At 39.9% G+C, this 24,396-nt stretch overlaps 1 protein-coding gene and 1 pseudogene across 1 annotated transcript in view; one reads left to right on the top strand and one right to left on the bottom strand.

The window, feature by feature from the left end:
- The window catches only part of LOC148742828 (uncharacterized), a 77,357-nt gene that overhangs the window by 33,870 nt on the left and 19,091 nt on the right, over window positions 1-24,396 (bottom strand). The window contains exon 3 of the mRNA XM_088748725.1: window positions 9,260-9,331. Coding sequence (XP_088604851.1) covers window positions 9,260-9,331 — 72 coding nt within the window. The remainder of the gene's footprint in view (window positions 1-9,259; window positions 9,332-24,396) is intronic.
- LOC148742829 (uncharacterized) lies at window positions 13,174-16,288 on the top strand (annotated as a pseudogene).

Raw genomic sequence — 24,396 nt, 5'->3', positions numbered from 1 at the left:
TTTTCCAAACTACCCCCACAACCTACCCAAACACCACAAAGAGGCCGCAAGGGAAATCGCTAAGGAAAAATCACCTGGTATAACCCCCCATGGAACTCCAGCGTCAAAACCAACAGAGGAAAAAAGTTCCTCAACATCGTTGATAAATGTTTCCCTAAGAATCACCCACTCCACATTATCTTCAACAGACACACGCTCAAACTAAGCTACTCTTGCATGCCAAACATAAAATCCATTATCGCGTCATGATCACACAACAAAACACTCATCTCAGATCACATCAAATACCACAATCCAACAAGCAATGTAACTGCCGAGCAAAAGATTGCCCCCTTCAAGGAAAATGCCTGAAAACGAACGTAGTCTACAGAGCAGTCATAACAACCGACACAACAACAGAGTCATACGTAGGACTTGCAACAAACTTCAAAGAACGTTACAGAAATCATAAAACATCCTTCCGACACACCAACAAAAGAAACACCACTTAGCTGTCCAAACATGTATGGAAATTGAAAGACGCCAAGACCCCCTTCAGCATTAAGTGAAAAATAATCAGAAAATGCAATCCTTACAGCAAAATTTGTCATAATCTGCACAAAAGACCTGTGTACCCTTAATAAACGAAATGAATTAGCGACCTCATGCCCCCACAGGGGATAAATTGGCTTCTTTGTGCGGTGCAGTACAAGTGTAAACGAAATATGCAAATCGAGATCCCAGACGAAAGTCCCGGAAAAACCGTCAACACTTTGCTGGATACTTTGGAATTATTACACGGTTCCAACAACGCCACTATAAAAATGGCGACAAAAATGATATTCATGATTATTTTCATCATTTATACATTCACTCATTTATCATTTTTTGTTTCTTTCTGCAAAGAGCACCCGGTCGTCTAGGTTCTAAGGGTTTTAAGCGGCGCAAAGTCCTAGTCAAGAGATAAGAAAGTTCATTTGCTTTTTTGCACCTTTTATTTCTTTGGCGAAGTGTTGCCTTTTGTTCCAGCTCATACACATTATTCTACATATTTTATCTATCTTGCCTCATGCCGGTGAGGTGGTATATACTGAGAGTGGTGTCCTTTAAGGTATTTTGTTGTATCTAGAATGACTTGGGAAACCATATTGTCACCATATGCATCTCATCAAGATTTTTTTCTTTGCGTTTTCCCCTTCCAAGTCTAGATTTTTCAAACTTCTGAACGAAGTTCATGACAGAATCCTACCATAGCATTTTAAAAAAACTCACAATATCTATTTAGATCTGAATTGCGGGGTTTGTTTTTACACAATTATTCTAGCGAAATGAAAAAACGCAGTTGTCTGTTCCAATGTTCCGTGGTCCCCTACATCCCAGAGTTTATTCCAGATTTCATAACGCTACTTTTTGAGGGCAGAATGTTAATGCGAGAATAATTCGTACAAAGCTGGGTTGATTTTGTTGAAAATAGGGAGAAACAATCAAAGTTGAATAAAGCTATATTGCGGAAGCGAAAAGGGCTGAGGATTGTTAAAAAAAAATAAAAGCTTAAGTGGCGAGCAACGTCATTAAAGAACTAATCGTAGAGTCACACCACGTCGGCTGAGATAGGACTAAGATAATGATTTTGGAAACGAAGTACCTATGCCAAGTCTGAAACCTGGGAACAGGATGCTTTGGAAATGCCAATGTTATGTCTGAAACCTGGGAACAGAATGCTTTGAACAGAAGTTTCTGGAGAGCCATTGATAAACAATCAGTGAAAAGCATTGAAGAGAAGCGGCAGCTAGAATACCAGCGTGCCCATGAAAGAAGACATTCCACTGCAACATTACGTTATTCATGTAGTCGCTGTAATAAGATCTGCCGCTCACAAGCGGGTGTGGTCGCACATCAGAGAGTCTGCCTCACCAAACATAAACAGTCATCATCGCCTGCGATGGACTGCCGACGACGATTCCATCGCCAAAAGTGTCGGATTTCTAAAGAAACCCTGCCACTTGTGCAGTGCATGCCACTTCTTTGGATAGAAGCATATCAAATGACTTAGGGCAAAAGTAAAAGATGTCGCCTGGTGTTTATGGAAAGTCTCATAAGTTTCTGCAGGATAAGTTATGTTCCTTATATTTGTCTCAGGTAAACACTTTCAGATCTTCGCACAAAATAGTTATTAAGAATCTAACTCATTGAGCTTTAAACGGGAAAATGATAGATAATTTCCTTTAATTTAAAGCGTAGGCGGATCAGTGAAAATCGAAGACCATAAGCAGTGATTAGAATCAAATCATGCCAATCAATGCCCTATTGGACTTGTCATCTCGGTTGGGAATGGCGACGAGCTTTACTCGAAAGTTATTTTCAACACCTGTGGCTTGTTCACCATGAATGAAGAGATTTTGACCAATGAGCAGTGTGAAACATGGTTCCAGATTTATCAGTGTTCTTTGGGTATTACAAAGGCTCCCATGGAGATTGAATGTGCTGAATGACTGTGATGATAGAATTAGTGGTGTTCTTTTCATCAGACACAAAAGGATGAATTCTGGTTGAAACTCAAAGGCTTTAAATGCAGTTGAGAGCATTTAGGATGCCTGTGACACTTGCCACCATTATGAAAATTTACTGAACCTCTAAACCGCCGCGATTCCTTTTCAGCGAAGAAGCGCAGCAAACTCTAAGAGAGTACACTGACCAATTTTCTGCTGAAGTCAATGATGCTATTAAAGAAGGAAAGGCTCCTCCGAAGTCAAAAAACTCCTAGAACTAGTGTCAAGAATTGCTACGACACTTTACGTTCTGAACCACGCAATGACTGAACTTTTAGCAGGCGTCTCAGCAACATCACCTCTAAGATACATTGAAAAGCGAACTTTAGAGAAAGCATCGGACTTAAATTCTGTTTCAAAACTGATGGATTTGCATTAAATGATTATTCATCTTGGTACAGTTTCGATCATTTTTGCCGTAGGGTAAAATAGGGAACACGTTTACCTGAAATTCTCCAAAGTTACACCGGTTCCGCTACTGAAACTAATCACCTAATTGTTTGTAATATTCTAGTTGCTAAATATGTAAAAATCTCTGCGAGTCGGCCTCTATATTTCATAGGGGCAATTTATGAGCGAAGCTCAAATATCAGATATTGCATACTTTGACGATCGATGTTTAAATATAATTTTCTCAACTACAAAAAATTCAGACAAATGGAAAGTACACGGCTTTGAACGAGGGTTATCTTATTAGCAATATTCTGAAGAGAGTTTGCACTTCTGGCTGTCCTTTAAAAAAACAGATTGACTGGCTCTATGGAGGACTACTCGACCTAACTTGTCATTTATTCTCTTTTCCCCTCGTTAACCCATTTGCCCTTTCCACCCCGAAACAATGTTGTATTGTTATTCCATGAGCTTAAAGCCAACATTGAGCGGGGGAAAGAAGGGGGGGGGGGGGCTGTTAATACTTTATGGTGAGGTAGAAACAAGAATGTTATCCACACATAAAGAACTCTTCTGTCATGATGTGTGAACTAATTTTGACGCTGATTGTAGCTATAGGGGGATAAGTTGTGATTGGACATCGACATGAAAGAAAATACAATATCAAAACAATGTGCTTTGGAAAGCACTGCAAAGGTGTGAATGCTTTTCCGTTCAAAATGCACATCTATGTATCCGGTCAAGAGAGGATCTCTCGACTCTCTACAGGTGTGTGGCTCCCAACAGCTTGAAAAAATTGGAATTGGGGTAGACACGATTAAGAAAGTTGAATAAAAAGCTTTTGCCCCTCTCTTTATTGACTGCTACAGGATTAGAACATTATGAGAGATGGGCTGTCTTATACCTCTCCAAGGAATCGTTGAAAATTAGGTTTGGAAAGAAAGTGTCATTTTTAGAAAGTTAACATTTTAAGTCATTGTAAATAAATGGTCAACAAGTGGGTAAGTTTTGTAGAATTAAATGAATTTTGATATTATGAGATGAATTAATTCAATAAAGATAATTCTTGAAAAAAGTTCTCTTTCTTAGTATTTGGATCGAAGCGAACTGGACACTGATCACCTGAATGATAGCCCAATTAACAATGCTACACATTTAGAACCACTTTAAATTTGCACTGATTGACTGAGTTCTCGATGAAGTTGGTTTAAAATAATTTCAGTTCCAGTCTTACGATAGTAAAATAACTTTCAGAGAGGAGAAAGACTAGGAGTGGATCGGGATGAGAAAAAATAAACCGATAGACAAAACAATAGAATGCACATTAAGCTGACGCGTAAGATTAAATAACATCAACTAATGATTATGTTTAGTAAAGCAAATATCTGTGAGGAGTTTTCCAATCTAGTAAACTAAACGAACTCACGGGTCAAGTGGCCAGTTGAATTTCCTACAACATAGAAGGCAATTAAGTTAAGGTAGCAAGAAGTCTTGGTTTCTTTATACTTACCTGGGGTGCTGGTCTTTGCCTTGCCTTCCCACCCCCGACATTAGAGGATTTTAATGGGGTTAACCGTCAACCGTCCAATGGTCAAAGTATTAAAAACCCAAATTTTTTACCGTCAACCGTCAAAGAAGCAAGCCTATGTTAGCCGTGAAATGTCTCAGACATCCTTAATTGAGAACTAAACAATTGTCACGTTCTGTTGTTTAGAAAGAAAAGTTTTAATATATCGCAAAAATACACTTCTAGTTGAAGACCAGAAACCAGATTTTTCATGTCGATTATAGGATAACCTTGATTATCAAATTATTGGAAAATTGTAGCCTGTTATGAATAATTACAGCCAAATTTGCGCGCTTATTTCGTTTAATAAACGAAGTTTTAAAATATGTACCGTAAACCTTAAAATGACGACTTTTGGGGATCTTATCTGAGATTTTAAAAGACATTTCATATCAAAGACAAAAGATAGAACTGTCATTCTTGTCTTCCTCTCTATATAGTAACTTCCTCTATTCCAAACCTCGCGCCACAAAAAAAAAGGCAAATAGACCAGCTAAAGAGGTAAACTAACTAAAAATAGATAAACTGTTTGCAAATGAAAGAAGGAAAATCATTTAGTTTCTCAATCATTAACTCAACCTTAACTACAATTACATCGGATGTTCAGAAAAGCGAAGTTGTAACTCCAAAGTGCAATTCAACGGTTTGTACTATCCAGTTTGATCTAATAGCGCAAAGCCAAGATTTGAACTGAAAGTTCTACTTTCAAATTTTAGTCCTAAGACATGAAAATGTCGTCATACTTGATTCAATTTGCACAATTCTTTTTTAAAAACCTAATAAATGGCTCGTTTCCTCTGGCCGCCGACGCAGTTTCTCATAAACTAATTATTGCCCTGTTCACCGTCAAAAGGGGTTATTATCAATCGTCAACGTGCCCCCCCCCCACCCATTAAGACCCTCATACAAGGTTGATTTTGAGTCTGAGGCCAGTTTCAATTCCTCGCGTGGCAGATAATGGTGCTTTGGAAGAGGGGTGGGGAGGGGGATAGGTAAAGAATTATTGATGTTTTATTTTTTCCTCCACCGATTGTAAATTTTTCATTTGCAAGTAGTGGAATTCTGCGCGAGATTGCTTCGGACCTTCGACTCATTCGCGTGAATATTGTAGTGGTTGGTACGTACAGTCTTTTGAGAAGTGAAATGCTGCTGAAAATCTCCGGTGGCAGGTCCTTTAATTGGTTATGAGATAAGTCCCTGTCAGCAAGAAATAATCGCATCAGATAGTTAATTGTGCCCTGTTAGATGAGACTCCAAGCGACTTCTATGGGAGAAAGTCTCGATCTATTGAGTTTTAAGCGCCCTCTTGAATGAGCAACCCCCTCCCCCCTCCCCCCTCCTCCTCCAACTCTCTCTATTACCGCTTTATCTATAATCTTTTAAGCTTCAACTACAGCTGAGTCAGTGCAGGTTCATAGATTCTTAATAGGAATCTCCCTCGGTTAAGCACCCCTCCTTTCAGGCGAAATTTTCAATGAGCGCTTGGACGCTTACTCGAGGAAATACTTTAAGGGGGCATTCTGGTCAAATAATCAAAACATTCCAAAAAGAAATGTAAAATTTTCTTATGGCCCTTAAGGTCACTTAAGTTTATCTATTTTTAGGACATAATACTCTTTTATCAAAAAAAGAAATCCGCATTAAGAAAGGTATCTATTATTTTGCGTTTGCGTTACCATAACAACGAAAGCGAAACTAATCAGAATCTCAGCTAATTTTACAATGGGAAAACAAAAACTGTGCTGAATTGAGTCTGTGGGATCCAGAAGTCCTAGACCCACGTCCCTGGGTCTGAACTTTCCGATTACAGCCTGGCTACTCAGCTCAAAGAGCCACTTCGTGTTGTTTGATAAAATCGATTCGCGTCGCCATTGTTTATATTTCGTATACACCCAAAATATCATTGTTATAATGCCTAAATTTGGTTGAAAACAGTCGACTATTCAGAAGAATTGGTAAAGGAAGAAAAAAGGCAGGGGAGTTAAAAACCAAACTGTTTTGAAAGCAAAAACGCGTGAGCAGACTGCAACCGTTGCTGTCACATTTGTTAGCGAAGAGGATGTTGTAAGTGAAAGAATTCCTCCACCGAAAACTTCAGCTTCTTCGCGGAAACTAGGTGCCCAAGAACAAGAATCATCTGATTCCGAGAGTTATGAGTTTGAGGAAAAAGTAATAGGCTATCGGCTTGTTTCTATGGACAGTCCAGTTTGCAGAGTATGGCAGAACTCGACGAGATCTCGCGCGTGTAGAGCCATTTTTTTGCCGCGTGCACCGCGTGCAATTTGACCGAAAACTCACGCTTGTAAGGCAGCGTGCATGGTGATCATTGAGTAACAGTGTAAGTAAAAGACACTAAGGCTGAGAATTATCGCCTTTTGTAGCAGTTTTGCTCCAAATATGGGAAAAACAAGTATTCTTCAAACGTTTCGCATATCTTAGTTTTACAGCTACCGCGTGAAATGCAGCGATTCCTGCGTGCAAAATGGACGTTTACGAAAGGAGCTCGTGCGTGCACTTGCCACACTCTGAAAACTGGTGAACAGTTTGTTGAAGTTTGTTCGTAGGATTCACTCACGTGGACCATGTGCTTCAGGTGTGTTATATGATATTTTTAATTTTTCTTTATTTGCGAGCACATAATTTTTGTCTGTGGCTATACTATAGTGTCTTGCATATAATTATTTTCATTTAGGCAATGTTAAGCTCACTGAGAGAAGCATTGAGAGATTTAGTATCAGCAGCTCTTTGTTTGCTAAGTGCGATGAGTGTGGCATGGAGGAATTTATGGCTACAGGAGAGCATGATGGTGATCAAGAGACCCCGAGAACCATCCAGGGTAAAGATATTAATAGACGAGTAGTTTATGCTGTTTTTGAGATGGGAATTGGTAGAGAAGGGTTGGCTATGCTATGTGAATTCCTAAACATGCCATTCAGCATTTCCATAGACACTTGGTATAACCATGAGGAAACTATTCACGCTGCACACGACAAAGTCACCAAGAAGCAGCTGAAAGCAAATTCGAATGAAGCAAAACAAGTCGCAATAGATGAAGGAACCTTGAGAAATGATAACAGTTCTCTTGTTGATATCCCTGTCACCTTTGATTGCACTTGGTCAAAGAGGGGTTTTACTGCTATCATTGTGTTGGCTTAGCCTGCAAAGACAAGCCTCATTATCTGGATGCTGTCTTCGAAGAGCCATTGCTCAAGATTTATGAAAGATTAAGTGAGCCAGCATTGTTGCAAAGGTGTTTGCCTGGCTACACAAACAATGCCAATGAATCTAACAATTCTCTTGTTTGGAATAAGTGTCCAAAGCACAGGTGACCTGGATCAAAGAGAATAGGAATGGCGGCAAATGCTGCTGCCCTTTATTTTAGTTGCGGCGCAACTAAGAAACACGATGTTATGAGAGAAGCAGGGCTTGTTGTGGGACAGCATACCAACAGAGCCAGTCAAAGAAGAGACTCAGGAAGAGTAAAACAGGCTGTGACAAGAGTGCAAGAAAAGGACTAGAAATTTAGGCTTACAAGGAAACGAGCAAAAGCGAGAGAAGAAGAACTCCGAGTCAGGAGAGAAGGAACGACATATGAAGCAGGCGGTTTTAATGACATTGCTCCTCTCAGAGAGCCTCAAAAGAAAAAAAGGAACAAGTAGAGACAGGATAGATTTGAGTAGTGTATCAATGTAAATTTGAGTTTATGTAAGTCAAGGGGCTCTAAGTAGCATCTAACTTTATTGTTCATTTTCAGTTTGCGTTTCTCAAATTATGGAAGTTTTGTTGTTTTCGTACTTGCCCCTTAAATATCCTAAGAGCATTTCAACATATTATCACCACGTTTTGCACAGTTATAATAGATATTAGAGTAACAAATTAATTGAGCCTTTTTTGAAAATTCCACATAAAACAGAAATTACAGTCTAATAAATATTATCTGTCGACAAATGGTTCCCATGGTAACTACAGTTGGCAAAAACAGAAAAGGCTCAATCACTTTGTAGAGTGTGTTGTGTAAGTGCTTTGTACCAAGTTACAGCTCTATAGCTCTTTCAGAACACAAGAATTTCAAGAGAGGCTACAGGCTAGAACAAGTAAAACATTGTCTCAGGAATTCATTAGTTAATAATTAACTTCATTAAAGATTCAGGTGTCTATTGCTCATGTTGTCTTACTTATTAGTCATTGATTAATGCATGTGCCAAGTTTTGACTGTTTTCCCTCAATTGTAAACTTTCTATGCATTATTTTATATACAAGTGAATTTGCCCAAAAATGTAACCAGGATGCAAGTTTGATCTAATAGCTCAAAGCCAAGATTTGAACTGAAAGCTCTACTTTCAAATTTTAGTCCTACGGCATGAAAATTGAAACATAATTAATTAAATTTGCACAATTGTTTTTTAAAAACCTAATAAATGGCTCGCTTCCTCTGGCCGGCGACGCAGTTTCTCTAAAAACTAATTATAGCCTTGTTCACCGTCAAAAGGGCTTATTTTTAACCGTCAACCGTCAACGTGCCCCCCCCCCCCCCCACACACATTGATACCCTCATACGAGGTTTATTTTGAGTCTGAGGCCAGCTTCAATTCCTCACGTGGCTTATATGGTGCTTTGGAAGAGAGGTGGAGATTGGGATGGGTGAAGAATTATTAATGTTTTATTTTTTCCTCTGCCGATTGTAAATTTTTCATTTGCAAGTAGTGGAATTCTGCGCGAGATTGTTTCGGGCCTTCGACTCATTCACGTGAATATTGTAGTGGTTGGTACGTACAGTCTTTTGAGAAGTGAAAGGCTGCTAAAAATTTCCGGTGGCAAGTCCTTCAATTGGTTATGAGATAAGTCCCTGTCAGCAAGAAATAATCGCATCAGATAGTTAATTGAATGTGCCCTGTTAGTGGAAACTATAAACGACTTCTACGGGAGAAAGTCTTGATCTATTGAGTTTTAAGCGCCCTCTTGAATAAGCAAACCACCTCCCCCCTCCCCCCTCCTCCCCCAACTCTCTCTACTACCGCTTTATCTATAATTTTTTAAGCTTCAACTACAGCTGAATCAGTGCAGGTTCATAGATTCTTAATAAGAACCTCCCTCGGTTAAGCACCCCTCCTTTTAGGAGAAATTTGGAATGAGCACTTAGACGCTTATTCGAGGACTTACTTTACGAGCGTGTGCACGAGAAAACCGGGCAGCAGGCGAAAAAACTTCAAATCGCCGATTTGGCTCATTCTTGGCACACATGCTTAGTATCATGAGTTAACAAATGTGTGAAAATATTAGGTAAAAATATTTTATATCCTAGGAGATATAGGGTCCCCCTGGAAAAACCCCCATTTCTTGCATTTTTTGCATAATTAACTAGCCAACTTTGCATTGCTTCTGTAACAAACTGAAAATCCAACTGCAGATTCAATCAACTGGCTTCTATGTTATATCTATCAGACCTCTGGAAAATAGATTTGTTTTAACTTTTCCATTTCATTTCTTCCCTCACCTCGTACTTAAGTAAAGACGACTTTTCTGGTTTTGACAAAGTCCAAAAATAAGGGTATTTTAAGGCCCAATATCTCCGACGAGCAACTACTTCAGATCGTTATTCCTATATGGGCAGTGAAAGCCATCACTGGTCTTCCAAAATCAGTAACAAAATTTTTGGGAAACTATTTGATAGCTCGTGCTGACGTGAAATTTACTCTACCTCCCGCTTTTTATTCTATATCATCCAAGCTGCGTACACCACATCTTTGTTTTATGAACTTAAAATAACTTGAAATTTACAAGAAACTTCCCAGAGAGTATCGTTTAAACATGAACCAGGAGAGAATATTTGAACAGCTCAAGTTTAGCCATTTTTGAGAACTTTTTTAGCAGTCATATTTGGATTATTCTCGTGGAAATCCAGCAGTTGATGATGAACATCAAGGGCGCATGTAGTCAAACTTTCTGACCAAAGAAATCTAGGAAGACAGTTGATAGTACATACATGTCTCTGTGGTGCCTCAGTTGCAACTTTTGACTCGATATCATTTGTTAGATAAGTGGCAATCATGTCAACAATGTACCAGATTCGAATTGGTTCGTCGCCTGTCCGGGCGTTCCCAAATAACCCAGTTTAGTAACACTCTATCTGCAGCACTTCCAGTTTCTGTAGGTGTGCCTCAGGGTAGTGTCCTGGGGCCACTTTTCTTCATTATTCATATCAACGACTTGCCGTTAAACCTACATTCAGGCGTAACTTCAACTATGTTTGCGGATGATACTACTCTTCTTGTTCGAGGGCCCTCTGTTACTTCCCTCGGCACTCATTTGAATGAAGTTGTTAGAACTGTATCTACATGGGCTGATAATAATCGAATGTCACTTAACACCACCAAAACTAAATCTTTCCTTATTAAGACCCTGCAGTAACGCCGTACTTTAATCAGCTCGGCACTCAATGTCCAAATCAACGGTAGATCCATTGAGCAAATGGACTATACCAAGATATTGGGCGTCACGATAGACACTGTGACATGTCTAAGGAGCATCACATCGATGCAATATGCTGCATAATTTGCAGTAGGCTTTCTCTTCTCCATCGCATCAAACCTTATCTTAACTTTGATTCTGCTATAAGGTTCTATAATTCTTGTGTTAACAATTACTTTATTTATTGTTCCGCTACCTGGGGTAACTGTTCCCACCATCTACTCTTACGACTGCTTCGTCTTCAAAAGCGTGCTGGGCGTATACTCCTTGATGCCGACCTCTCTCAGGCCTCTATTTCCTTATTTTTAAAACTCAACTGGATCCCCGTTTTTGACCTTATTAAATACAAGAAACTTTTACTTCTTTTCATCGTACTCTTTAATCCAATTGCTCCTATATGTCTTAGAGATAGATTTCAACTTCTTTGTAATTCACGTGGACCACAGGGCCGTCTTACAAGATCGTCTCTCTACGACTTAAAGGTACCATTCCCACATAGCAATTCTGGTAAACGCACGTTGGCCTGTAGTGCTACTAAACTTTTTAATGACCTCAGTTCTGACTTGAAAGCGTTTTCTCTTTCTTCTTATTCACCACCGTTATTTAAATCTCTTCTCTCCTCCCTTAAGTCCAAAATACGAAGTCTGTTTCTCTCAGGCCTATCATCGGCCGAGCACATGGAGGATCTATTGTGCTCGACTTGCCGCTATTCCATGGATTGTCACTGTTTTTTATAGTCCTACTATAATTACTATTCGTCTTTAATCTATATTTATATATGTATGTGTCCGTGTTCATTTGTAGCTTTTCCCCCTTTCGTAGATTTATATTATTCATTTCGTTTTTATAGTATATTCTAGTTTATATAATGCCTTTTGTGAATATATATGTTTTTATCTTTTATACTTATTTGTCTATTTGTTTACTTATTTTTGAGGGCCGTAGGTTAGAAAACTGTAATAGTTTACTGCGCTTCCCTCTTTAAATAAAGTAATTGTATTGTATTCAATTGTATTAAACGCAGATAGAGCTCTCGGAAAGATCCATCAAAATGATTGGTCTTTTACGATGATACTTATCGACCAACATGATATGTGATGGTAGCAAAAATTTTCTAACTTGATGCTTTATAAGCTGATGATAATCAAAAGGACAATCCGTGGACAGAGCTGAATAACGTACACACATGCGGTAGGTTTTGCCAAGGAAACACGGATTTTAAGTGGTTCGCATGAATGATTTCCTATTCTGTTGCTTCGAGGTGTCGCTTTCCTTGCCGCTTTTCTTTTACAGAACAAACCTCCAAAAACTTGGTACACTCCCTAAAAATTCTCAAAAATTAATTTTCTCCTTAAATCCTCTGAAAACAGGGAAATGCCTTCGACGAAAACAGAATTCCTCGGCTTTAAAAGTCAGCCCTTATTATTTTTTGCTAATTTCGCTAACCTTTAGACCTAGGACACCTGAGCCCGCGTTGTTGACCGCAACCCACTGACTCTATCCAATCCGCCATCTTTGATCAGACCACGCCTGCAATTTTGTTCAGCGGTCAACTCTGATATTTATTTGGCATGTTGTGTTGCCAGTTTACAAAGTTTAAGATATAACAGATTTACGGCTGCCAAATTATTTGACTTGTTATTTATTAAGCTTGAGATAGTTGCTGGTTCACCGAAAAACAAGTAAGCCCGTCATATATGGGTCTTCTATGATCCTATCAGCACAGGGAAAAAGAAAAGGGTTAAAAACCTGACGCGCATGTAGAAATCACTTGCATATTTTATCCGAGGTTCCCTGCATACATTTGATATGTAATCTCTTGCAGCTGTCTATTGTAATATCTGGCTCTTTGTCGAGGTGTACCTTAGAAATTGGTCAACTGCAAAAGTGCGGATTATTAGTGAAAGGTGGGGTGAGGAAAGAGGGGATCAACAGTCAATTTCGTAGTAAGTATCAGACAGAAGTGTAATTGCCGCTCTTAAAGATTACAAATAATAACCGACAATAATAATAACAATAATAATAATAATGATGGTTTATTAAAAGACACATAGTGGCTGTTTCGTTTAGTAAAGAGGCGTTGCCTATGATGACAGATATAATTTAATTAACACAACTCGTGATTGACATTAATTCCTCACAATGATTTAAAGTGTTAGCTTGTCGTGATTTAAACCGGTTTTTTTTTAGAAGAATCAGTGAGAGAGAAGTAGATTTTTGTATCTGCTCGCTTACCCGAATCTGCTAACCTGAAGTGAGAAACCTGTTTTTACGACCCGCCACAGAAGTAAGTTTCCAGTCATGTTTTCTTAAATTTTGCCATGAGATTAAGACTAAATCTGCGTTTTCTGATTTCGAATTACAAATGTATTTCTCTTAGATCGAATAATCATTAAAGTTTGGATAATATTATACGGTTTGTGGTGGTCGTCTGAGCTGACCAGTTCCAAGTAAGGAAACATTTCATTCGATTTCTGGGTTGTAACTAAGAATTACGGAAGAGCACATGGCCGAGGACGCCCTGGAAACTGCGAAAACTGAAAGGAGGACTGCCAAAGGAACGCTCACCCGATATGGAAAGTCCTTGGCAAAGCTATTAGAAGCGAAAAGACCAGAGCAAGAGGTAAGAGATGGTCTTAGTAAACTACAGTTAGCGTTTGACAATCTTGTGGCCAAACACGAGCATTATTCACGGTTAATTGAAGATGACAATGAGTTCGAAGTACAAGAAGGATGGATGGCAGATTGTCAAGAAGACCTTATGTCAAAGGAAATAGGCGCAAAAATATATTTGGATTCTTTCTTAAGTAAGGGAAAGGCCCCATTACAAGTTCATGATACATCTACAGCATCTAAAGGGAAAAATAATGGTGTTGGTGGGCCGGGAAGTAGTGGAATTCCAAGTATTCAAATAGAAGACGATGTCCCTAGTGTAAGTTCTGGCGGTTATCAACCCATTAACACCCATCAAAGTACAAGTTCCTGAAATGATGATGTCACCCCACACCATGAAAACACGTCCTTTGTTTCGGGAAATGAAATAAATGAAAGCATTCAAACCAACTCTAATGCTACAACTTCCGCCTGTGGTTTTAAAATGGAAAAGCCTAAGATGCCCAGATTTACCGGAGACGTAAGAGAGTACGCCATTTTTCGCGCCGATTTTAAGCATGCGATAGAATCAAAATACAGCAAAAGGGATGCGATAACTTTTCTTTGCACATGTCTGCAAGATAAGCCATTAGAGTTAATTAAAGGGATAGGCTCGCAGCGCAGCGTGGGATTATTTGGACGCTATTTACGGAGATCCAAGGTTCGTGTCGGATACGATCACTCAAGACATAGTAAAGTTTAAAGCTTTACAACCGGGAGAAGATGCGAGATTTTGCGACTTAGTTCACCTAGTTAAAAGAAGTCTCAACACTCTGAAGGAGGTCGGAGGTCAAAATGACATGGACAATAGTCACATGCTATCTGTAATCGAGCAAAAATTGTGTTCGGATGACAGAGAGGTTTGGTCGCGAGACTTGGAGCGACAGGGAGAAAGAGCGACTTAGGAGCGACTAATAAAACGGATGGGTGTGGAGATGAAATCACATATGCATGCTACTGCCCCATTGAGATCTGGCAGATCAGTTAACGCCTTTCAAGTCGACACACCTAACCAAAAGTGGTACAAATGCTGGTACTGTAGAAGTTCGTCCCATTGGCCAGGTATATGCCCTAAATTCGCCGCACTCGGTATCGACCAGCGCATCAAGGTCGCCAAAGAAAGCCATGTTTGCTTTAGTTGAATGAAAACAGCCGGAAAGGACCATCGAGTTGATAATTGTAGAAGACGTCGCAAGTGTACGAAAACTGAGAATTCAAGGGAATGCATGCATCTTCATCACCTGTTGCTTCATAAGAGCGCTGCAGTTAAAGTTGGTGTCGCGTCTATCTCCGAACCACATGAAACTCTTTTACCGGTGATAACATGCAAGATTTACGGTCAAACGGGTTCCAAAAGCAGAGCAACACTCTCCTTGACTGGGGAGCACAGATCAGCCTAATCCGCGATGAAACAGCAGCTGCACTGGGGCTCAAAGGAAACGACACTGCCGTAACAATTACGAAAGTGAGAGGAGAAGAAAAGACAATCAAGACTAAAGTTTACAAAGTTCCTGTGTCAGCACCAGACATCACCAAGATGTTCTCAATAAAGGCGATTGGAATCCTGTGCATTAGCGAAGAAGTGTCAGCAGTTCAGCTTAAACCAATCGCCAAGCTTCTGGGACTGGGAAACGAAAGGATACGCAGAGGCAATGGTCCTGTTGACTTACTGATAGGAATCGATCACGCCCAGATGCATACTGGACAGACCAGGCAAACGGGACAGTTAGTTGCGAGAAAAACGCCTCTGGGACAGATGGTTTTCGGTGGACCGTCGGGAGAAACCCAAGTGAATGGCCGTGTCTATCATGTAAGATTTGCCACGCCAGTAGAAATGTCAGACTTTTGAAAGACTGAAGCAATGGGAGTAGAAGTTAAACCGTGTGTTTGTGAGGCTTACAAGCTAACACAAGCCGAAAGAGAGGAAGCTGAAATCATTTCCAAGTCATGTGAAGAGGTGGGCAATCAGTGGAAGGTATCGTACCCCTGGAAGTAAAACCCCATGCTGTTGTTGGATAATAAACCAATAGCGATGAAACGGTTGGAAAGTACGGTAAGACGCCTTAAAAAAGACGAAGAACAAGGAGTGGCTTACGACAAACAAATGGAAGAAATGAAGGAGATGAAGTTCTCAAGAAAGCTGTCTAAAGAAGAAATTAAGAATTACAAAGGCCCGGTACATTACATTCCTCACCATGCGGTGATTCGACCCGAGAAGAAAAGCACACACGTACGGCGTCTTTAAGGCGTCTTCAATTCCTCCTCAGTTTACCAAGGTCACGCGCTGAACGATTATTGGCTTAAAGGACCCAATCTGTTGAACAATCTCTTTGGAGTCGTCTTGAGGTTTAGAGAAAGAGAAGTAGCAGTGATGGGTGACATATCCAAAATGTATCACCGAGTACTCATCCCGAAAAAGGATCAACATGTCTATCGGTTCCTATGGAGAAATTTGGAAACGGAGAAAGAACCCGATGTGTACGTAAAAACCTTCCTCACGTTTGGTGATAGGCCGGCGCCTGCTATGGCCCAAACTGCGTTAAGAAAAACAGTAGTATCACACTTGCATGGATTCAACGCCCTTCCCGCAGTTTCAAGCCGTTTGTCTCGGGAAGGGTTGGAAAGATCCAGAATAATTCGGATCCAAGTCAATGGGAGCACATTCCCGGTGAAGAAAACGTAGCGGATGATTTATCGCGAGGATTGCATGGAAAGCAGCCAACGGGGAGATGGGTGAACGACCCAGAATTTCTGAAACTTCCAGAAGAACGATGGCCATTCCAAACAGCTACACTACATCGAGAAGAAGATATGGAGCGTCGCCACGTCAACTCCGTCAGAGCAGCCTCACCTGCAGATGTCGGAAATGTTATCAACGTGGAGAATTTCTCTAGTTGGCGAGAACTGATACGAGTCACCACTTGGATAAGGCGGTTAGCCGAGAAGATACACTTCAGGAAAAATGCAACCAGTGGACGAGAAGGACCTCTCATGCCCGAAGAGTTAAGGAAGGCTGAGATGTCATGGATCAGAAATGCCCAAAAGGATTTGAAGAGTCGAATGAGGAATGGAGAGTTTAAGACCCTGAGCCCGTATGTTGACGACAAGGGGATTATCAGGGTTGGAGGAAGAGTTGACAAAGCCCTCGTGTCATACGAAGAAAAGCACCCAGTGCTGCTTCCCAATGAACACAGGATATCCCTGCTGATCACACGTCATATGCACAACCATGGTCATCCCGGAGTAGCGACAACAACTGGAAAAGTCAGACGAAAATACTGGATGTTGAAAGCGAACAAGCTCAGCAAGACAGTGAAATTTAAATGTGTCACTTGTCGAGAAATGGCACACAAGGCAGAAACGCAATTAATGGCAGACCTTCCGGCTCTTCGCTCAGCTCCGCAAACGCCGCCCTTCTACTACTCCTCATGCGATTACTTTGGTCTATAAATTACAATGTGCTTACATAAGTTAGAACAAGAAATAAAACTAAATCTGTTTCAAAGGGACTGGGATTACAGGCTATTTATAAATTATTTACATTTCAGATATAGATAAAATGCTATAATAGAGTAATCAAACTCATAAGATTACTTGATTTTCGCTATTGCTGGGAAAAAACTAGAGCTAAAGCGTTTTGTTCTATACTGAAAACAGCTTGAAAAGACGGTGCAGCTGGCAGGCCGGATTATTTTTGATATTGTGCCACACATTGAGACACAGGTGGGCGCGTCTATCCTCTAGACTGATAGTGTTGGCTCGCACAAGGGCCTGTTGACAGTGGAGGTCAGGATATACGATTTGCATGACCCTCTTCTGGATAGCCTCAAGCTGGTCAATGAGGAAGCGAGGAGGGCAGGTACCCAGAAAACAGAAGAGTATTCGAGAAGTGAGCGAACCAGAGCACTATAGATGGTGACAAAATCCACTGGAGGGACCCCAGCGCGCTTCAAGACCCTGAGGATGTGCAGTCGCCTGGACGCCTTGGAAACGATGTCGTGGGTGTTATCGTTCCACTCAAAGGTGTCACTCAGGGTCAGACCAAGTACTTTGTAGGATGACAAAGCCTCTGGATGTAAGTTATTGATGGAAAGCATTGGGGGAACAGGCTTGGTTTTGAGTGGACAAATAATCATGATCTTGCATTTTTGGGGTTGAGATTCATGTTGTTCTGCCGGGCTCATTACGAAAAGCAGTCGATGTCGTTCTGCAGAAATGACGCTTCCCCCAAACTGGTAACCTCGGATATTGTTACATCATCGAGGTACTTCCAGTGGCTCGAGCGGAGGGGGGAGTGAATAGCCAGGTCATTAATCATTATCAGAAAAAGAATTGGCATGTACACCGGCATGTACGCGCATCTACCCAGAGATGTAGTCTAAGAGCTTAACAACCTGGCGGCGGCCACTGAGGAAGCTGCAAATCTAGCTGATCAACCATCCTCTAACACCTAGATGGATTTGCTTGGTCACCAAGATGGTGTGGTCAATATGATCAAATGCTTTACTAAAGTCTAAAAAGCACACACAGAGGAACTTGCCACTAATGTTGACATCAAAACCCAGAACAGTGGCGGATCCAGGGGGAGGGTCCGGGGGATCCGAACCCCCTCTATTAGACCTGACGCCTACAACTTTGACACAAGATCGTATATCACTTTTTAACTGGATGATTTTTTTAATGAATCCAAGTAAAAAAGGTAAGCGGCCAAGGAATTATAACGTGCAACGGTGACTGGTAAGAAGGGGTGTGGGGATGAAGTAATTTGCCTCAAAAGAGTCCAACAGTCCTTTCTGAACCAAAGTTTGGACCCCACCAATCAAAAATTCCTGGATCCGCCTATGCAGAAGAAAACCTCCTTTGTGCGCAGAGGCTTATACTTTTCTTAATGACTCAAGTGGGCCAGAGACTATGCTTCCCCGAACTCCTTCAAGTCCGAAAATGTTAAATTTACAGTTGGCAAAGCAATTGATGAGAGAAACTGTGTAGTAAGGACGTCGGCATGCATTTCAAATTGTCGGAGTGTCAGACTCAGCTACATTTTCAGAAAGTGTGTACATGAGAGCAGGATTTTGCGACACCAACTCTCGTGTATTTGCAAACATCCCAGGCATATGGTGATAGGAAAGACAACTAGAATCCTCCCTTTTACATTTCGCGGATCCTCGTGTTTTCGCAAACGTCTGTGAGGTCGTTAGGGGGCAAACATAGCAAGTTACTACAGGAGAAATCCTGGCGAAAGGTTGTTTCGACGTTCAAGAAAACGATGTGGAAGAGACACGATCGCTTTTTTGGCGCCGTTTTTTCAGGAATGGATTTAGCCAAAGTTAATACGAGGAAAATGTAAGTTTTTGTTTACGTTCATTTACGCAACACGCCTCGCATAGTTTTCACTACTTCAACTTTAGATGGAAATATCTAGACAACCAATCAGAATATCGAAAAAGCCTAACATACTTTTGCTGATTGATGTCTTGTGACTGCGTACACTTTTTGCCTGCGCTGCGACAACCGATACCTGATAAATTCAATAGAAGAACCCTTGATCGATTCACTTCTCACCGACTCTTGACATTTCCTTAAAGGAAAACTCTTTAAATTATACTTTAATCGTAGTTTGCATTTATTAAGCTTTCTTCTGATGTATAGTTTGCAAGGATTTCATGAGAGTAAGGTGCGTATGAATTTTTTCCCAAGGACACCCACTAAGGTGGGAAGTAACCTTAAGTCTTGGATAGGATATTTGACCACAGAAAGTCGGTGGTAGTGTGACTAGCACTGTGGCATTAAAGTCTGATAGATATCTCCTTTCAAACTGATCCTATTAATATTTTTAACTGAGTAGGATAACTTTGACAATCATGCAACCTTGTACTTGACTAAAAATAAACATTGCTGATTTCCAAACACATTCAATGTTGCAAGGTTGCTAAGGGATCTCCAGATCTCGTGGTAAACTACTTCTCCTAGTTCCTCCGTCTACGTGATCAACACTGCGCCATCCTCTACCTAGCCGGCAATGCTATTCAGGAGTCCAGCGGGTATGTCATATAATTAGTTACAGTGTGGCCGGGGTAAAAAGGCTGCCAGAATATATCATGCTCTCCGAGGCCAGATATGATATGACAGTACACCGCAAGAGATTACATCTCAAATGTATGCAGTAAACCTCAGATAAAAGATGTAAGTGATTTCTATATACGTGTCAGTTATTTAACCATTTTCTTTTTTTTTCCCTAAGCTGATAGTAGACCAATGTATCACCAGCTTATTCGCTTTACGATGAACCAGCAACTATCTCAAGGTTAATAAATAACAACTCAAATACTTTGGTAGCCGTAAATCTTTGTTACATTTTAAACTTTGTAGACTAGAAAAACAACATGCTAAATGAATGTCAAAGTTGACCGCTGAACAAAATTGCAGGCGCGATCTGACCAAAGACGATGGATTGTCATTTTGATTGACATCAGTTTTTAGGGCATCGAGTTATCTTTTTGCCACCATAACATTTCATGTAAGTCGATAAGTATCATCGTAAAAGGCCAATAATTTTGGTGGATCTTGACGAGAGCTCTATCTGCGTTTAATAGTTCAACAAGTCAACGAAGCAAATCGAATCCGGTACATTGTTGACATGATGGCTACTTACCTAACAAATGATATCAAGCCAAAAATTGCAACTGAGGCACCACAGAGACATGTAAGTACTATCAAGTTTCTTCCTAGATTTCTTTGGTGAGAAAGTTCGACTACATGCTCCCTTGATGTTCATCATCAACTGCTGGGTTTCCTCGAGAATAATCCAAATATGGCTGCGAAAAAAGTTCTCAAAAATGGCTCAACTTGCGCTATTTAAATATTCTTTCCTCTTTCATGTTTAAAAGATACTCTCTGGGAATTTTCTTGTAAATTTCAAGTTACTTTAAGTTACTAAAACGAAGATGTGGTGTACGCAATTTGAATGATGTAGACTAAAAAGCGGGAGGTAGATGTAAATTTTACGTCAGCACGGGCTATGAAAAAATTTGGCCAAAAATTTTGTTATTGATTTTGGAGGTCCAGTGATGGCTTTCACTGCCCATATAGGAATAATAATCAGAAGTGGTTGCTCATCGGAGATAATGGGCCTTAAAATACCCTTAGTTTTGGACTTTTCCAAAAGCAGAAAAAGTCGTCTTTACTTAAGCGAGAGGTAAGGGAAGAAATGAACTGAAAAACTTAAAACATTTAATTTTCTAAAGCTCTGATATATATAACATAGAAGCCAGTTGATTGAATTTGTAGACGGATTTTAAAGTGGGACTCGCGATGCAACTGGCAAAGACAAAACTCTTTGATAGAAGTATAACATTTACAAATAATTCGAGACCTCTCCTAATTTGTGAAACGACGTAAGTTTTTATGTTATCCGTTGTGGACAGCCGGCTTTCGCTCATCGCCTTTCCTCCCCCCCCCCTTCCCCCCCACTAAAGAATGTCCTAAATAGCTGCGCAAATAAGTAGTTTGACACTGTATTTGGGGTCATCTTCAATTTAGCACCACCCCTATTCCCTTCACCCCACCTCCGTGAGAACATCTTCCCGCCACTTTTGATATTGTAAATACAATCCAAAATAGGAAAGAGGAAAAAAGGTTTCTCGACCACTTTGGAGAACAAAGAAACCAATATTTGTTTGGAATGGACGCAACAGCGACGTGGCATCAGTTCAACCAGATAAACTCATCGAGATATCCAGGTCGAAAAAAAAAATTTTAGTAATTAACGCTCAGTAAATGCTCTCACAGAATTTGGAGCGTTCACTTGTCAACAATGCAAGGGAAGCGTAAATCCAACTAGCTATAGATACAATGGGTAACAGGTTATTTCAGAACCCTGAGGCTGATGCAATCTGCAATCTTTCTGCGACAAACGGATGACTCTAGAGCAACGAAATGATGATTATGATGATGACGATGGTTGTAAAACTACAAAAAAGCTCGAAAGCTAAGTTTCAGTTTCCTTAACGCGACAAAGCGTCTTAGAAATGCGAAACAACATGATGATAATAAAGCTCTCCTCTTGTGGAAATGATCAGAGATATGCGACTAAGAGAATGTTTGCGAAATTCTGAAAGAAAATTGTAGTGTGAATGAGTAGTTGAACCGCCAGCTTGCCTGGGACCGAGTGTTTATCACAAATACCACATTATGCGACACCGCGGAAATACGTTTATTAGGGCATGATACAGTATTTTTCTGGTCAGCGGACACCTTAACGAAACCATAAAATGCCCATAACCTTTACAATGTTTTCGCCGTGAGTCAAATCGACAGCGTAAAAAGGCAAAACTTAGAAAGAATTCTATAAACTTAGCTTTGAAACTCAGCTAACCTTTTGGATAGTTCTTATGCTCAGTTATATAATTTGCCAAAGCCGAACTGAAGTTGTACACGATATGAAATTGTTGTTTTTCGCTGGCGGCTCCGTGGCAACTAAGGTTTCTTTATAAAAGTTAAGAGCTTATGCACTAAGGCTAAATATGAGACGGTTTTTGAATGGCTAAAGCGGTGATCAGAGGACGCTGCACAATTAGGCTTGTAAAGCAGTGGCTTGAACCGTATAAATCAGCATGTCAACGGCATTTCGGTCAGACTCGCCGAGAAGAAGACAAAACATGCCCGTGTAGCACAGCCACCCGATCTCCACTCGTTATTGTATGTAACATATATAGTTGGCCGAAAAACCCACAACTGTAACATGTATATAGGACTGAAGTCCCCAAAAGTACAAAAACTGGCTCAGCTAGAGGAAGAATTAACCGAGGTATGTTTTAAGAACAAAATGTCCATTATAATAATAATAAAGTTTTCACTTTCCACCTTAGTTTGTAATCTTTCTTTTTCTGACCTTTAATTTTTTTTTCTGAGTAATAGTTTTACTTTCCCGACAGGTATTATTTCCCATCACAATTGTGAATAATTTGTAGTATGTCTCTTTTTGTTATTCTCATCGAGTGCTCATCGAGTTCCAACAAGAACCCAAGATGGCCGTCGAAGAGGCATCCTTCCCATCATATGTAAATTTACCCGCCGTATGGCTCGAGATGCAGTGCTTTTCAAGAGGAGAAACTGCAATCTTCCATCACCAGCGACCTTTGGCCTTAACTCAGAAAACGAATTGAAGATTTTAATATTCAGTCATCTCACACCAAGACTGGAAGAGCTATTCAACCTGGCCAAATCGGTAAAAGAACAAAACAAGTACTGTTGGGCCAAAGACACGGCGATTTATTTGAGGAAGTCTGACGACTCAAGAGCTATTAAACGCACATCATTTCAAGACATCGAAGCCTTGCGACAATCAAGAGACGATGTAGCATCTAGGTAAAAGTTAAATCATTTAATGTTCATTTTGTTTATTATCATTACTCAGCGTTTCTATCAAAATTGATGTATTCATCAATTGACCGGTAACAAGCGCGAAACTTCATTTGCTAAAAGTCTCCTGAGGGAATTGCCTTATTTTAACTTTACTGGTAGTCTTGTTATGCTACACGGCCAGTTTAATAATAGTGTCCAGACCTCTAAGCCAACTCGTAATGATCTTAATAAGTTAACTAGTTTGTATGATTTAAGCTTGTTTAACCTTGACTCAAATTTAGATGTAAACATTAATCCTCTTGTGAATTTGTCATGTCTTCAAATCCATAGTCGATACTTCTCTCCTCACAGTTTTCTGCAAACGATCTCAAAAATCCCTCAAAATGCGCTTTTGTCAAGTTTTTCGATTTTTCATAATAATGTTGTCAGCCTAAAAGGAAATCTAGAAAACCTTCAAACACCTATCCTAGAAGAACTTGAATTTCATCTCGACGTACCTGCAATTGGGATTTTTGAAACCAAAATTACCAATTCAAATGTAGATATTTCTACACTATTAGTTTCAGGGTATAATTTTGAATTTGTTTCAACACCTTTGGCCTCGGGAGGTGTTGCTATGTTCATTGATGAAAAACAACTATAAAGTTCTTGAAAAAACGTCCAACACAGCATTTCAAGCTTTATGGATAGAAATTTCTCTTGCAAAGTAAAATAATGTAATTTGTGGTATCATTTACAGACAACATAGCTCTCTTGAAGGCTTTTTGCAGTACTTTGATGCATCTATAGAAAAATATACGGCTTTAGATAAAGAGATCTGCATCCTGGGTGACTTTAACATTGACCTATTGAAAGCGCAAAGCTCGTATTATAGCCAGGATTTCTTAACGTCTCTTCAAAGTTGTTATCTCATTCCCACAGTTGTCAAACCGACACGAGTAAGAAGTACATCAGCAACTTTGATTGATAATATATTTGTCAATACTCCAGAAAAGGTGCTAGCTAGTGGTAACATCATCTCTGATCTAAGTGACCACTCCTCGCAGTTTTGTATCTTCACTTCAATTGTTACTCAAACAAAAGCTCAAAATTTTCTCCAGATTCTTTCACAGCTGATATATCTCAAGTTGATTGGAATGAGATCCTCGAGAGAGCCAATGTCGATGTTGATGGAACATTTTCATCCTTTTATAATAAATTTAACAAAATACTCAACAAACACGCACCCTTTAAAATTTTATCTAAAAGAAGAATAAAGAAATTATCTAAACCGTGGATAACTAAAGGAATACGTACCGCAATTAAAATCAAAAATAACTTGTACATGAGCAACAATCATGCTCGATATAAATACTATCATTCGTAACGAAATCTATAAATTAACGCGAATTAGCAAAAAGCTCTATTATCATCAGTTTTTAATAAGAA

This window comes from Stylophora pistillata, chromosome 1, assembly GCF_964205215.1.
Source record: "Stylophora pistillata chromosome 1, jaStyPist1.2, whole genome shotgun sequence".
In the NCBI taxonomy this organism is placed as follows: domain Eukaryota; kingdom Metazoa; phylum Cnidaria; class Anthozoa; order Scleractinia; family Pocilloporidae; genus Stylophora; species Stylophora pistillata.
The sequence above is the reverse complement of the archived record's forward strand: the minus strand, read 5'-3'. Positions and strand labels throughout refer to the sequence as shown.